General features: G+C 38.6%; 1 protein-coding gene across 4 annotated transcripts in view; it reads left to right on the top strand.

The window, feature by feature from the left end:
* The window catches only part of IMMP2L (inner mitochondrial membrane peptidase subunit 2), an 894,195-nt gene extending 877,979 nt beyond the window's left edge, over positions 1 to 16,216 (top strand). For 2 of the 4 annotated variants that reach the window (XM_003261198.4, XM_030826756.1), the window contains exon 7: positions 15,145 to 15,806. In XM_003261198.4, the coding sequence (XP_003261246.1) occupies positions 15,145 to 15,264 (120 nt within the window). In that variant the 3' untranslated portion in view covers positions 15,265 to 15,806. Of the gene's footprint in view, positions 1 to 15,144 lie in introns of all 4 variants that reach the window. The other 2 variants (XM_030826759.1, XM_004090195.3) reach the window with 2 other exon arrangements.
* Positions 16,217 to 16,533: the final 317 nt, after the last annotated feature.

Below are 16,533 nucleotides of genomic sequence, written 5' to 3'. Positions count from 1 at the left end.
GACTTGATTATGTGGTAAAGAGACTGGTGCATAAACATCAATCCTGGGAAATTAATTTATGAAAATTAGCTGGAGATACCCTCAGAGGCCTGTTTTGTATCTATTTTTGCATAAAATGTTGAACTGACTACTCACTGAGGGTGTCTTGGGGGGACTAGAATGATTATGCATGATTCTGTAGTTATCTAGAGAGAAGCATGAAGAGGCTATGAAGTGACCTGAAAATCATTCTGATTAAAGCTAAGTCTTGAACAGGAAAATTGCTTTGAAATGATTAAAGTTAAAATTGTTGGTAATGAAGGAAAACACTTGTCCTAGAATGAGGCCTTTGAAAGAGAGAGTCTCATTTAGAATCTCTTCCAAACCATAGGGCTTTGCTTTTAAATTGCAAAATATTGCATTGTATAAACCTATCACATTATCTCACCTTTGAAATTAATGCAAGATTAGGAGAATGTTCTAGATAAAAATCTGGCAAGGGATATCATGGGTGAAGATCTGCCCTTAGCAGAGTGAAGTCAGCAGCATCCTTTAGAGCTAACTTAGATGAATCTGCTCAGTGGAGCCTTTCCAAGGCTTGGCCACAATCTCTAGTCTCAGGGTACTTGGCTCCTTTGTATGTCTAGCATGCCAGGTTGTAGTTCAAAACTTTGTTTAAACATCTGTCTTTCCCACCAGATCATGAGGTCCTAAGGGACAGGGATCGTGTTCATTACATGCTATATATTTCCAGCATCTAGTAGGGTGCCCATCCCACCTAGGATTGAGCCTGTATCTCTGATTACATTTATTCTCTTTGGTAAATATTCACCTTTGCTTATATTTAAAGATGTTAATATCGCATCTGAAACTAGGAAACTTATACTACAGAATTCAGACTTTTTAGCTGTCAGAAAGGTGATATCAGTATCTATAAACAGCATATTTAAACTATGTCTATGCCATATGTAACATAATACCCCCAGCAGAGACTGGGGCAGCTTCTAGAATCAAGCACATTAATTCTGCAGCCAGAAGTATGAATTGGCATACTCTGTGGGATAAATAGACTATAATTTTATAGCAGCTCAGGTCAGGTCAGGTTTTGCTACCAGAGGGTTACAGAAAACTTCATATTTTTGGAATTCTTTTGATTTTAGAATTGCTAGTAAGGTACTGTGGGCCTGTATTATATCTTCAGGAAGGAAGGAGCTCTTGTCTACAGGAAATATTCCTAGGTGCAAGGGCCATTGCTCTTGTGAGTTCAGGGAGGATGAAGAAGATGATGCTGGGTCTTTCTGCACAGTGGCATGCTTCCAGAACCATCACTACTGCTAGGGTCTTGCAGGACGGTGACACCAGAGGGGGAAATCTCAGTAGCTCATTTCCCACAAAGAAAGCTCACCCACTGTGCCACCCCTGACTCTGTGCCTTTTACCTTATCTGCTGCTCCTTCCTCCCTGTACTATCTATCCATTTTTTCCAGAGCCTCCCTTCTCCACTACTCCATTGCTTTCTGTCTGTATTTTTTTTCTTTTATCCTTTTCGGCTCACCAAAGCTTAGAAGTTAGGAGTTTTGAGGCTCTTCTTGTTTGCCTTCAGCATAATTCTTTGGCACATGATGCTCACATACCTCATTCACCTAAACAAGCAAAGCTTTGCTCTTATCAGGTTGTCTTTGAGTGCATATCAGCCAGTGCTTATGTGGAATGGAAGCATTCTGTGTGCATGCCTTTGTTTATTAGCAGTTGTGTTTATCTGGTCTGTATGCTGTGTAGATAAGCATCGTGGGAATGTGTAAGTGGATAATAGGCTAATACTGTTCTCTGTATGAACCTAGTCTCCTGTATCCAAAAATGTTGGTGAAAAAATTCAAATATGGATATGTTAATCCATGTTTAAAAATAAAGTAGGTAGCATCATTTATATGCTTTAGTCTTTTTAAAAAATATCTTTTTGATAATTTTTAACAGTGCAATTGCTCATTTTTCCATGTGACATTTGGTTTTGCCTGCCTTTATTTCTAATTCTGTTTGATTTACTTAAACCATGCATCTGTTTTGCTAGTATCCACAAGAAATCTCAATGTTATGCTATTTATTAAAGGAATCATTTTGTTCATCTCACTTTTTCTTAGTCTCTTAGATTGCCCTCAAAGTTGTGCCTTTATTATGGTTGTTATTGTTCATGTGTAATGTTGACACATGAACAAAAAATGGTGACCAGAGAGGTGGGATCAGGAAAGCAGTGTCTCTGTACTGTCAAGACATCCCCTCCACTTGTTGCATCATGTTGAATGCATGACATCACAGTAGAAGCTGCAAGTGAAGTCCTGTGCTTCTTGTTAGTGACCTTGCTCTCTCTTTGCCACTCACAGCTCTGGTCTCAGCAGTGATTATAAGGGCAACATCCTCCTTTGTGGTACCCAATCCAGAAAGAATTGGGGCATGTTGTCAGTGCAGTACCAGGAAGTGTACTAGGGAATTCCATATTCTGCCTTTCAAAAATACTTTTGAGACTGTCTCACAGTTCTTTGTAGGGATAGATTGCTATCAATCCATTGTGGTATATCGTCAGTGATTATGGAAACCCTCCTGTTACTTAATACTGTTTTCTAAAGAACTATAGATGTTTCCATTAATGTAGGTTAAGGAATTTCCTTGATGCCCAGGTAATAAAATACAGCATTTCCAAACAAGCTTTCCTCCTTAATTCACTCATTCAGTAAATGCTTATTGCTGACGGGTAGTTCCCAATCTTGTTCAAAACACCGTGCTAATTTATAATATAGAAAAGTTGAGCTAGAACCTCTGCCTGTCGCATCAGAGACATTATAGGGTCTAGAGTATAGATCAGGGGTTGGTGAACATGGCCCTCAGGCCAAATACAGCTCGCTGCCTGTTTTTGTAAATCAAGTTTCATTGGAACAAATGTTATATTCGCTAACATATTGTCCATGCCTGTTTTGTGCTGCAATACAGAGGTGAGTAGTTGCAACAGAGATCATATAGCCTGTAAGCCTAAACTATTTACTCTCTGACCTTTTAGAGAAAATGTTTGCTGACCCTTGCTATCGAGATGGAAACATAAATTATCATATAACATCACAGAAGAAACAGTACCTTATTGTGGGAGCAGCATGAATTTTGAACCATGGCTATTTCAAATCTTGCTTCTATCATTTACTAGCCTTACAGCCTTCATCATGTTACTTAGTAATTCTGAGCTTTGTTTTTTTTTTTCTTTTGCAAAATGCAATTAGTAATATCTATACTGCAGGTTTAATTTTAGTAGTAAGAGAGGTTATGTATGTGTAAGTCCCTCAGAGTATAACAATAGTCAATAAATGTTCGATTGTCAAAACAATGGGATGACACATAAGTAGGATGACTATATATCCTAGAGCCACCTTGGTTTACACCTACTGTCCCAGTTTAATTATTAATAACCCCCTTCACTCTTAAGTGTCCCAATTTGGGTAATAGATTGCATGGTCACTCTATGCTTAGGGAATTTCTTAAAGTTTCATTTGTGACTTTCTTATTTTGATGAGGTACCAAATTTATTTTGAAACTGTAAGTTTTATTTAAAACTTATTTTAAAGCTTTAAGTACTATGATAAGAAAGTAAATTACTTTGTATTGGTCATTGCTGACCGAACCACACAAATGTTTTGGTTCCTATATTATTAAACTTTGTTCCTTTAAGCAAGAAACATTTATTAACCCAATAATAATGTTTTCAAAATCTCATTAAGGAGACTTAGCAATAACTAAACCAGTGAGAAGAAAATTGGTTTTCTGATGCGACAATCTTGTAGTAAGAGGCCCAGGAGGAGTGGGTTCTGCCTTTGATGAAATACGGTTGCATTAGGGGAGAGAAAAACTATGGGAGAACTGAGCCTGTTTTTTTTTGAGCCTGACAAAGGGTGTAGCCACTACTGTGCTCATTTTGTTCATTTGAATTAAGTTGGGGCCTGAACCATTGGTTTCCCCTTTAAACAAGGACGTGAAGGTAGGGATCACTTGCAGATAAGTTATGGTCCAAAAGGGGTCACCACTTTTGATGATACCTCACCAGCCTTATACTCACCACTAGCCTTATACATTCTAAGAGAAAACACTGGATGATAGCTGTGTAATCCTCTGGATCCAAAGGTGGGAGGTCAAGAAAATAAGAGTTGTGCTGTTTTGTAAAAAATATATTTAACTCAAATATATTGATCTTTGTATTGGGAAGAACTGGATATTGGGGAGACCGTATACCAGGCCTTGATTCCTTCCTTGGTCAGGAACAAACAGATATGAATTGGAGTGGCTGGGAGGGACTACATGGAAGAGTCAGGACTGAATTGGGTCTTACAAGAGAGATCCAGGGATCTAAGGAAGAGGATTACAAAGTGGAAGGACAACAGTAATCAGAAGCAGGCAGATAGATATGGTATGTCCTGTTGTGGGTGCTCTGGAGAGGCCCTGAGAGTAGAGTACTTGTACTGAGAAATTATGAAGATGAGTTTGGAAGGATGTGACTGTGAAGGACCTTTGATATCAGATTGGAGAGCTGACATTTCTTTAAGCATTGAGAAATCAGTACTTATTTTAGAACAACATTTCAAATTTTGGATATCGTTTCAGTTTGTTTTGACTTTCAAACATAATTGTAGGTAATTTAATATTGTAGAATAAATATCATCTGACTGCTGCTTTGTTTATTTGGGAATTTCTCTCTCTTCTTATACCGCTAAGTAAAATTCATCAAAATATTTTATTTGCTAAAAGTGCAGGTTCTTTCTCCTGCTTACAAAATATTTTAATCAAATGGATTTAAAAGGGTTGTGCTTCACCTCATTCCTCACACCTGACATTGATCATCTTCTGACCCTGGCTCTAGTTCTGACATGGTTTGGCTGTGTCCCCACCCAAATCATATCTTGAGTTATACTTCGCATAATCCCCATGTGTCATGGGAGGGACCTGGTGGGAGGTATTTGAATCATGGAGGCAGTTTCCCTCATGCTGTTCTCATGATAGTGACTGAGTTCTCATGGGATCTGGTGGTTTTATAAGGGGCTTTCCCCCTTTTGCTTGACACTTCTCCTTGCTGCCGCCATGTGGAGAAGGACATGCTTGCTTCCCTTTCTGCCGTGACTGTAAGTTTCCTGAGGCCTCTCCGGCCATGCTGAACTGTGAGTCAATTAAACCTCTATCCTTTGTAAATTACAGTCTCAAGTAGGTCTTTATTAGCAGCATGAGAATGGACTAATACAGTAAGTTGGTACTGGGAGTGGGGTTCTGCTTAAAGATACCCCAAAAAGTAGAAGCAACTTTGGAACTGGGTATCAGGCAGAGGTTGGAACAGTTTGGCGGGGTCAGAAAAAGATAGGAAAGTGTGAGAAAATTTGGAACTTCCTAGAGACTTGGAGGGCTCAGAAGACGGGAAAATATGGGAAAGTTTGGAGCTTCCTAGAGACTTGTTTAATAGCTTTGAGCAAAATACTGTTAGTGATATGGACAATAAAATCTAGGCGGGGTGGTCTCAGGTGGAGATGAGGAACTTGTTGGGAACTGGAGCAAATATGACTTTTGTTATGCTTTAGCAAAGAGACTGTGGCATTTTCCCCCTGCCCTAGAGATCTGTGGAACTTTAAACTTGAGAGAGATGATTTAGGGTATCTGTTGGAAGAAATTTCTAAGCAGCAAAGCATTCAAGAGGTAACGGAGTAGAAAGTTTGGAGAATTTGCAGCCTGATGATGCGGTAGAAAAGAAAAACTCATTTTCTTGGGAAAAATTCAACCAAGCTGCAGAAATTTGCATAAGTAATGAGGAGCCCCATGTTATTTGCCAAAACAATGAGGAAAATGTCTCCAGGGCATGTCAGAGACCTCATGGCAGCCCCTCCCATCACAGGCCTGGAGGCCTAGGAGGGAAAAATGGTTTCATGGGCTGGGCCCAGGACCCACCTGCTCTAAGCAGCCTCAGGACATGGTACCCTGAGTCCCAGATGCTTTGGATTCAGCCATGGTTAAAAGGGGCCAAGGTACAGCTCAGACCATTGCTTCGGAGGGTACAAGCCCCAAGCCTTGGTGGCTACCATGTGGTTGGGCCTGCAGATGCATAGAAGTCAAGAATTGAGGTTTGGGAACCTCCATCTAGACTTCAGAGGATATATGGAAATGCCTGGATGTCCAGGAAGAAGTCTGCTGCAGATGGGGAGCTCTCATGAAGAACCTCTGCTAGGGCAGTGTGGAAGGGAAATGTGGGGTTGGAGCCCTCACACAGAGTCCCCACTGGGGCACTGCCTAGTGGAACTGTGAGAAGAGGGCCAACGTCCTCCAGACCCCAAAATGGTAGATCCACTGACAGCTTGCATTGTGCACCTGGAAAAGCTGCAGACACTCAACACCACCCCATGAAAACAGCCAGAAGGGGAGGTGTTCCCTGCAAAGCCACAGGGACAGAGCTGCCCAAGGCCATTGGAGCTCACCTCTTGCATCAGCATGACTTGGATATGAGACATGGAGTCAAAGGAGAATCATTTTGGAACTTTAAGGTTTAATGACTACCCTACTGGATTTCAGACTTGCATGGGGCCTGTAGTCCCTTTGTATTGTCCAATTTCTCCCATTGGAATGGGTGTATTTACCCAATGCTTGTACCCTCATTGTATCTAGGACATAACTAACTTGCTTATGATTTTACAGGCTCATAGGTGGAAGGGACTTGCCTTGTCTCAGATGAGACTTTGGACTTAGACTTTCGGGTTAATGGTGGAATGAGTCAAGACTTTGCGGGACTTTTGGAAAGACATGATTGTGTTTTGAAATGAGAGGACATGAGATTTGGGAGGGGCTGGGTGTGGGATGATATGGTTTGATTGTGTCCCCACCTAAATCTCATCCTGAATTGTAATTCCCACAATCCCCACATGTCATAGGAGGGACCTGGTAGGAGGTAATTGAATCATGGGGTCAATTACCCTCATGCTGTTTTTGTGTTAATGAGTGAGTCTCATGAGATCTGATGGTTTTATAAAGGGCTTTTCCCTCTTTTGCTCAGCACTTCTGCTTGCTGCGACATGTTTGCTTCCCCTTCTGCTATGATTGTAAGTTTCCTCACAGTAACTGTGAGTCAATTAAACCTCTTTCCTTTATAAATTACCCAGTCTTGGGTATGTCTTTATTAGTTATTAGCAGCATTGTAATGGACTAATACAAGTTCTGAACATTTTTTTGTTTGTTTTTTTAAGCTTCTAAACAGAAATGTATTGCTCACAGTTCTGGAGGTTAGGAAATCCAAGATTAAGGGGCTAGCAAATTCAGCATCTGGTGAGGGCCCCTCACATGGTAGAAGTGCCTGAACATCTTTTGAAAAATGTCTTTCTTCCCACTAATAGTCTTGTTCTTCCTGATTTTCTTTCCTGTGTTTTTTCCTCCATCCCAACTAGAGGCTCTTTTGCATTTGCTTGTCCTTATCTTGTCCTTGTAAGCCTTTCCCTCAAGAGAGGGTGAAACTACCTGCAGCCAAGAAATGAAAGAGTGTTAGGTAGATTATAGGTTTGTGGAAAGGGAGGGGAGGGAACGAAAGCCACACACACCTGTCCCCCTGGCATCTGAAGGAAAGGCTGGGCTCATGAAGACTGTGTCTACCAGATGCCAAAATAACTTCTCAGTGGATCCAACTCAATCAAAGACAGACAATTCAGTGCAAATTTAGTCCATGTGGTTCGTTGGCATTGTGTGGGCAAAACAAACCCATTGACTGATATTGTGGATCACTTTCTAGCCAGTAATTTTGGTGTTTCCTAAAACAGAGATTGCTAAAGTGGGAATCAGGAATATTCAAGTAGTGAATACAATAATCCATGGGAGGCAAGAAAAAAATATTAGAACTTCTATTTGTATCTAAAATAAGAATCTAAGCCATATTAACATTTGATTTTATGGATTGTTAATAGCATATATGTAATTTTAACATAAATAATAGGGATGAATCGTCAAATTTTCTGCTGATGCATAATCAAAACAGTTTGGTGACTACTATTCTAGATTATGAATTTCCAATCTGTGGGCTCAGTGTCCTCCCACTCTACCATAGGGGCAACAGTTATTACAAGAGTTCTATTAAGACATGTAGGTGAACTTATCTTCACATTCAATAAATACTGAAAATGCAATGATCTGCTCAAGGTTGCAGGGTTCATTTAATATGCTTTTGCTATTGTGTTTTGAAATTTACTGTAAAAGTAACTTTCTTATACCTGAAAAATGTGAATCCATTGAAGGAGACACAGTTACACATGGGACACAAATAAGTAAGGAGAGGGGAGAATCAAGTTCCAATAAGATGTTAGGTTGGTTATTCAAAGTATTTAACCTATTGGAAGAGTTATATATACTTAAGCATCTCTCTCTTTTTCTTTAAAGCAAAAATTGTTTTGTTTTTCTCTCAACATATTTCTTTGTTCCCCTATGTTGAGGAGTAAGTATTAGGACATTTCATGGACCTGACTTCTAGTACAGTGTTGTTTGGGTTTTTTTTTTTTTTTTTTGATATGGAGTCTTGCTGTGTCACCAAGGCTGGAGTGCAGTGGCACAATCTCGGCTCACTGCAACCTCTGACCCCTGGGTTCAAGCAATTATTCTGCCTCAGCCTGGCAAGTAGCTGGGATTACAGGCAGGTGCCACTGCATCTGCCTAATTTTTGTATTTTTAGTAGAGACAGGGTTTTGCCATGTTGGCCAGGCTGGTCTTGAACTACTGACCTCAAGTGATCTGTCCACCTCGGCCTCCCAAAGTGCTGAGATTACAGGCATGAGCGAGCCACCACACCCGGCTGCACAGTGTTTTTTTAATTCATGTGTGTATTAGCTTGCTGGGACTCTCATAACAAAATACCACAGACTGTGTGGCTTAAACAACAGAAATTTATTTTCTGACAATTCTGGAACTAGAAGTCCATGATCAAGGGTTCAGTATATGTTTGTTTTTTTTCTACAGTCCCCCTCCTTGGCTGTTGATGGGCACCGTCTTGCTATGTTCTCACATGACCTTCTCTGTGTGCACATGTGCTTCTGGTGTTTCTCTGTGTGTCATAATCTCCTCTTCTCATAAGGTCACTAATCCGGTTGCCTTCAGGCCTCATTTTAACTTAATCATCCCTTTAAAGTTACCATATCCAAATACAGTCACATTCTGAGGTATTAGGAGTTAGGACTTCAACATATAAAGTTGAGGGAACACAATTTAGCACATAACAATGTGTACTTACTTATTGATGAGTCTATTTTTTTCAGGAAAGAACGTGGGACCTAGCAGTATTGAGAAGCAACTATATTAGGGCAACTATATTCTGATTTGTCAAGGACAGTCCTGATTTATTTTTATTATCCTGACTTAATTAAAATAGCACCCCCTTGGACTGCCAGAAGTGTTTCGTTTGGATGATGAATGCTATGGTGATCCTGATAGAAAGCTTCTAGAACCAGAGTTCATGTATTTGAGTCTCAGCTCAAAAAATACATTGCTGCACCTAGACTACCTCGGCTACGAAATAGGGGCAGTAAGAGTACTTACCCCATGGCTTATTGTGAGAATTAAATGAGTCAGTGTGTGTAAGTCATTCAGAACACTGCCCTGCATAGAGTAAGCACTGAGTGTAACATTGAGCAAGCAAAGAGCAGGAGGATTGTGTATGTCAACTGTGATGGTGAATTTTATGTGTCAGCTTGGCTGTGCCAGTGTCTTTGGGCAAACATTATTCTGGATGTTTCTTTGAGGGTGCTTTCGAATGAGATTTACATTTAAATTGATCGACTTTGAGTAAAGCAGGTTACTCTCTGTAATGTGGGTAAGCCTCTTCCAATCAGTTGAAGGCCTGAATAGAACAACAGGATGACTTCCCCTGAGTAAGAAGGAACACACCAGCAGATCGTCTTCAGACCTCACCAGCAACATTGACTCTTCCTGTTTCACAAGCAATCTGCCTTTGGACTCGCACTGCAACGAACTGCAGCTTTTTCCTGGGTCTCCAGTCGGCTGACCTCCCTTGTCAGATTTTGGACTTGCCAAGCCTCCACAATCACATTTGCTAATTCCTTAAAGATAAATCTCTCTCTCTCTCTCTCTCTCTATACACACACACACACACACACACACACACACACACACACATACTGTTCAGTTTCTCTGGAGAACCTAGCTAATACAGCCAGTATGCAAGTCAAAACTGTACCTGAAGGATGACTTTTAATTTTTACAAAGTTCATATATTTCTGGATTTTTATCTCTTTCTATATTCACTATACTCTTTGCCTGCCTGTAGACATATCAATTTTAAAAAATGAAGATCCATGAGAAGACACTATGGAGGATGAATAGACACTCTCTCGCTCTCTATTATTCTCAGTATTAAAAGAAGAAACCCTGAATTTTGCATTCCCGTACCATGTTTTGAAGCAATATTGATGTTATCTGATAGAATTCTCATCATTCATCATTGTGAAGATGAATTATTTTTTTCAGGAAGCAAGAGTAGTAGCCTTAATAAATGTTTAAAATAAAAGAATTCTAAGATTGGTTTTGGTAAAATGAGTGTTGATTAAAAAAAAATTGAATCACTATGCCCAAAACTGAGTCCAAAGCTAAGCCAGCAAGCAGATATATTGGCAAGAGTTCAGCCAAGTTAGAAAACTGGCAAATCACTCTTATGAAAAAAAGTTAAACATCTTGAAGAGCAAATAAAGGCTTGAGGTACATCTGAGTAGCAGCTATCAAATTTTAAAAAGGGTTATTGTAGAAGAGATGGAGACCAGCTGTTTTCCAACTCTGCTGAGCTCAGGTAAGAACAAAACTGGATAAAAACTGCAATATGACAGATCATTTAGGTCTAGGGAAGTATTTCCTGGCAGTTAACATAGATAGAATGGTTTTTTAGGATGTTCTGGAATACATTTGTGGGATTCTTTAAAGTTAATTAGGTTTACCTTTTCGAGACGTGAAACAAAGTGGAAACTACAGATTTAGGTTCCCCAACTGAGTAATCAGCAGAATCACTAGGGTTAGTTGGGGTGAGGAGACTTTTAAAAAAAACAGACTTCATTTCTATGAAGTGATAGAGGTAGCTTCCAGGATATACTGTTGAGAGTAAAAGCAAGGTGCACAAGAGAGTATAGCATGTTACCTTTGGTATAAGTCTAAAAGGGAAAAAGGAATATGTGTGTATCCTTATTTGCTTTTTTTTCTCTTCTAAAAGGAAACACAGAAACAACAAACCAGAAACTAATAAAATTAGTTATCTATTGGGGATGGGGTGGAAGATGGGAATGGGATTTCTCTTTGTATACTTTTTGTTTTAGTTTCCTATTGCTGATCTAATACATTCCCATAAATGTAGCTCCTTACAACAACACAAATGTACTATTTTACAGTTCTGGAGGTCAAAAGTCCAATATGGGTCTCACTGGGCTAAAGTTAAGATGTCAACAGGGCTGCATTCCTTCTGAAAGTTCCAGAGGATAATTCATCTCCTTCCTTTCTCTAGCTTCGAGAGGCCGCCTGCATTCCTTGGCTCATGGTCCTCTTCTTCACCTTCAAAGCCGGCAGCACTGCATTTTCAAATCTCTTTGAATCTGACCCTTCTGCCTCCTGCTTTCACTTTTTAGAACCCTTGTGATTACATTCAGGCCCATAAAATAATAGAGAATATTCTTATTATCTTAAGGTCAACTGGTTAGCATCTTAATTCTTCTTTATTCTCTAACATATTCACAGGTTCTGGCAATTAAGATGTGGACATCTTTTGCCAGGACAGTGGCGGGGAGGCATCATTCTGCCTACCACATCTTTAAAAAATGATCTTAACTTTTGAAGGATGTAAATTTATATATATTCAAAAATAAAATGGAATCAAAAATGGGTAATTAAAGCAAAACTCCAAAATTGAGTATAAATAGAAACAAATGAACCTACCTCTATATCAAATGGTAACATAACTATACTGGGGAGAAAAAGAATTTCTTCCAGGCCGGGCGCAGTGGCTCAAGCCTGTAATCCCAGCACTTTGGGAGGCCAAGGCAGGCGAATCACTAGGTCAGAAGATCAAGACCATCTTGGCTAACACAGTGAAACCCCCTCTTTACTAAAAATACAAAAAATTAGCTGGGCGTGGTGGCAGGTGCCTATAGTCCCAGCTACTCAGGAGGCTGAGACAGGAGAATGGCATGAACCTGGGAGGTGGAGCTTGCAGTGAGCCAAGATCGTGCCACTGCACTCCAGCCTACAAGTACCCCCTTAAAATGAGATATATTTTAAGGACTAAAATAATTACACAGAAATCTTAATTTGTACTCAGCAGATTTATTGTTGGTAATGGTTGTAGTGTAGTCACCTTGAAACTATTTTGAGTATATTTTAGAAAAGTATAGGTGAGTAAATGTGTTAATGTTGTGTGGAGCCAGGGTAATCACTGTGGAAGAAGGGAGATAAAATATGGAGTGCAGAAGGTGAGGGAGAACTTTGTGGTATTGGATTTTTTATGTGTATTCCCTGAAATGGTATAGAATATTGACACCCCAGGAGCACTGAGCACACCTAGTACCAAATCTTGGTTTCTAAATAGTATTCTAAAAGAAACCAAGGAACTTTAAAGAAATGTCTGATCTCAGGCAGAACAGGTCTAAGGTGCAAGGTAAGCCTGTAACAACTAATAGTGCCAAAAAGTAAGGTAGTGCTAAAATACTGATGGAGACATGTCCAAAGGACACATAGAGCTCCCACTGGCCAAACTTAAGACATTTGAGCATCAAACAGATAAATAAAAAGTAGTCACAGATTTTGACTTAAAGGACTTCTTGATAGTTATAATAGAGGCAGTTAGGGTGAGAAGGAAAGCACTTTTTTTTAGAGTACAATGCCAACTAATAAATGCAAAAGAAGGAACAGATTTGGAAAATCAAAAATTTTGTAATCCCTAATGTAATAAGTGATTCAGACAGGATCATCAATGAATGTTAAAACAACTAGATGAAATATAGCTTGCATATAGGATATTTACATTATTACAAAATATCTCACAGAGTTGTTAATTACAGAAGGAAAAAGATTTATTTATGATGGAGAAATCTAGTCAATATTGCCTTAAGTAATCAAACTTGGCATCACAACAATGAGACGCACCGATATTTTGTGCCTCCTGATTTGATGGAACTTGACTCTAGTCATGAGGCAAAAAAATCAAGCAATTCCAGATATAGGACATTTTACAAGGGAGCTTGCCGGGACTCCAGATTAAAAGAAATTAAATGTAAACCGAAGCAAAGTAATGACCACCACATGCAATTTGTGACCCTTAATTAGACCTTGAATTTTTAAAAATAATTGCTATAAAAGACATCACTGGGACAATTGGAAAATTTTGAATATAGACTATGTAATAATATTGTATCTACATTAAATATCTGATGTATAATAATGGTATTGTGTTCATATATGAAATGGTCTTGGTTCTCAGGAGATATATGTTGAAGTATTCAGGGATAAATTTAGCATGATGTCAGCAACTATCAAACAGTTTAGAAGAAGTAGCTGTGTGCATGTAACATATATGTACATACACATAAAATGAGAAAGAAATGAATGCAGCAAAATGTAAATGCTTACTTTTGATGGAGCTGGTTTTTGTACCACACTTTCAAATTTTTTACAGTTCTGATTTTCAAAATAACAAGTAGAAGAAAGAAAAACCCTTTATTGAGCCCAAGGGCTTCTTGCTACTCTTTATGCTTATTTAATTTGTATTTCAAGTTGTTGTTAAAAGATTTTTCTTCTTCTTCTTCTGTGTAAACAATGTGTTTTTGATTATCTTTTTGGAAGCCTTCCCTGATATCCAGCTCCCTCTTCGAGTCCCTAGACAATGTGATTTTTTTGAATACCTACGATAGCAAATAGAAGAGATTTCTTGAATTCATGTGATAGCAAATACAAGAGCTTCAGTGAAAGGAATGTTTTATGTTAATCTCTGTGGAAGTCCAATTTATAGGAAAAACATTTGAAAATAAAATGGTAAATAAAGTGGACATATAGTATTACTTTATAACTGGCACTCAGTAAATAAGTGCTAAATATGAGTGTATTTTGTAAGCTTCTAAATACCATTAAAATATCACCTGATAGTAACTATAACAACAATTTTTTTAAAAAAACACTGATTTCCAGGCCCTCCTTCAGACCTCTTGAAGGTTCATCTCTTAAGATAAGACCCTGATCTGCCTTTTAAACAAGTTTGCTATGTTCTCCTGTTCGCTGAAATTGATGTCTTTAAGAAGATTTAAGATGTTTAAGGGCTCCCTTCCTGTCTTTGGGCTCAGCCTTAAGTCCTCCCCCTCACCTCCTCTTCCATCCTCGCCAATCTCTGCTCGCCTCTGCTGATGGGGATTCTTTACCATCTGCCATGATCTATATATTTTATTATTTTTCCTCGCTACCCATCCCACCTTGTTTGCTTTCTCTTTGTTTTCCACCTCTCTCCATGAGTACTAGATACGTGTTACTCAGTGTACTCTCCATGGAGACAGCCCACCCAGTCTCACACCTAACTCCTGCTGCTCATCTAGTAGGTGGGAAAATGTTTTTCACAAAATATATATATTTTTTAGGACTTTGTGATTTTTCCATAAAGAAAGTCTCTCTAGGATACCAATGACTCTGTGGGAAACTCTGAGAATATACACCAGATTTATGCTTCCTGGGTCTACACAAATAGGCTCTTGAGGCTAACGGTTAAGATGGTGGACTCTGGAGTCAAACTGCTTGGTTGTAAAGACAGACTAACTGCTTGGTGGTTGTATGACTTTTGGCAAGTTTTTTAACCTCTTTGAGCTTTGCTTTCTCATCTGTAAAAGGGAAATACTAACAGAACCTACCTCAAATGGTTTTTGTGAGGATTAAAGGAGATTACATACAATAGCACCTAGAAAAATGCTATAGAAGTGTTTACTGTTTTTTTTTCTTTGTATTTCAATGGCTACAAAAGGTGTTTACTATTTTTTTTATTCATCATCACTTTTCCATGGAATGTTAAACCTGGATTAAATTCTGCTTTCAAGCTATTAATAACGATTCTTATAAAATGATCTCTTTATTGATTTCTTTCTGTTTCTCATGAATTCAGGTTTCCCTAGGACTTCTGCATGCCCATGCCACACACATCCTGTGGCCCCCAGAGCGCTGGCAGAAATTGGAATCTGTTCTTCCTCCAGAGCGCTTACCAGTACAGAGAGAAGAGGAATGACTGCATGAATCTACCTGAGCTGCTGGCATTGGGAGGCCAGTTACTGGAGAGGAATGGAAAAAAGAAGCCTCCAAAAGGGAAAAACTTCTGACAGTATGATGCTGTGCGAGAAACATTTACAGCACATTAAGACGATCTGTATTACTAAATAAATAATTTTCAAATACTAAACAGTATTAAATGGCACCTGATTTTGTGTTAAATTTTAGTTCCCTGTTGTTTAATGCCCCCAAAATATGCAGACCTTTGGGAATATAAAAATATTGCACCCACATGTCTTAATGGGGCTACATTTCAGATTATTTGTTACGTATACTTATTATATTGAATGTTGGGTTTTGATTTTGGTGCTTGCTGCTGAAATAAATTGAAAATTAATATTCAATAAAAATGATGTATTTGCCACTTACTGTTAGGGTAGAACAAGAAGGAACACATATTATAATGATGGGAATTATATTGTGATTTGTAGTATCTACAAAGCAGTAACTGCCAGTTAGGAAGAATAGTAAACAGTAATGTTAAAATAAAACAGTGATTTGCTCAGGTCCTGTTTTGAGTGTTTAGTTCTCATTGAGTACATCCATTAATGAGGAATTTCTTATCTCTTCTGAAAATAAGGAATTAAAGTAATGGAGAACCCATTCTATTGATACTTGCCTACAGTCAAGCCTTTCTCATTGGCGATTTTTAATCCAACATTTCTGAGTGATCTCATGCCTATTCACAATGATGGGTAAACCCATTTATCTGCATTTAGTCATGCTATGTGTTTAAAAGTTCTGAGCGAAATAGAAGAAAAAACAGTCCAGATCAGCCGCATTTGATTTTCTTCCCCTAATTATTTCTCAGTATTCACGTCTGTAATATTGAAATCACCAATTGCAAAGTTATAGTAGAATAATAGAGTCTGTAATTTGTAGGGATAAGGGAGTAAATTCCCTGCATCTAAGTCTGTGTTTATGAAAGCTTCTTTTTCTCCGATTGGTTAGAGGTTTGTGTAAATTAGTGTTAGCATAATCATATTCAACAAATATTAATGAGCACTTATATACTAATGTTGGACAGAATTTTTTTTAAAGCAAATCTGCTTAAAATTTTTCTGTGGCTCTTCATTGCCCTTCTCAATTCTTCATTTCCATTTTCTCTTTTCCCCAACTTGAACTTCATACCCTGGCTTTTAACTGCAGTTTACCAAATACCGCTATTTCAAAGCTTGTAATTTTTTTTTTCTTTCTTGGCAAAGTGCCTCCCTTGGAATTATGTGTA

This window comes from Nomascus leucogenys, chromosome 13 (assembly GCF_006542625.1).
Source record: "Nomascus leucogenys isolate Asia chromosome 13, Asia_NLE_v1, whole genome shotgun sequence".
NCBI lineage: Eukaryota > Metazoa > Chordata > Mammalia > Primates > Hylobatidae > Nomascus > Nomascus leucogenys.
Note: the sequence above shows the minus strand (reverse complement) of the source record. Positions and strands in the feature narration are given on the sequence as shown.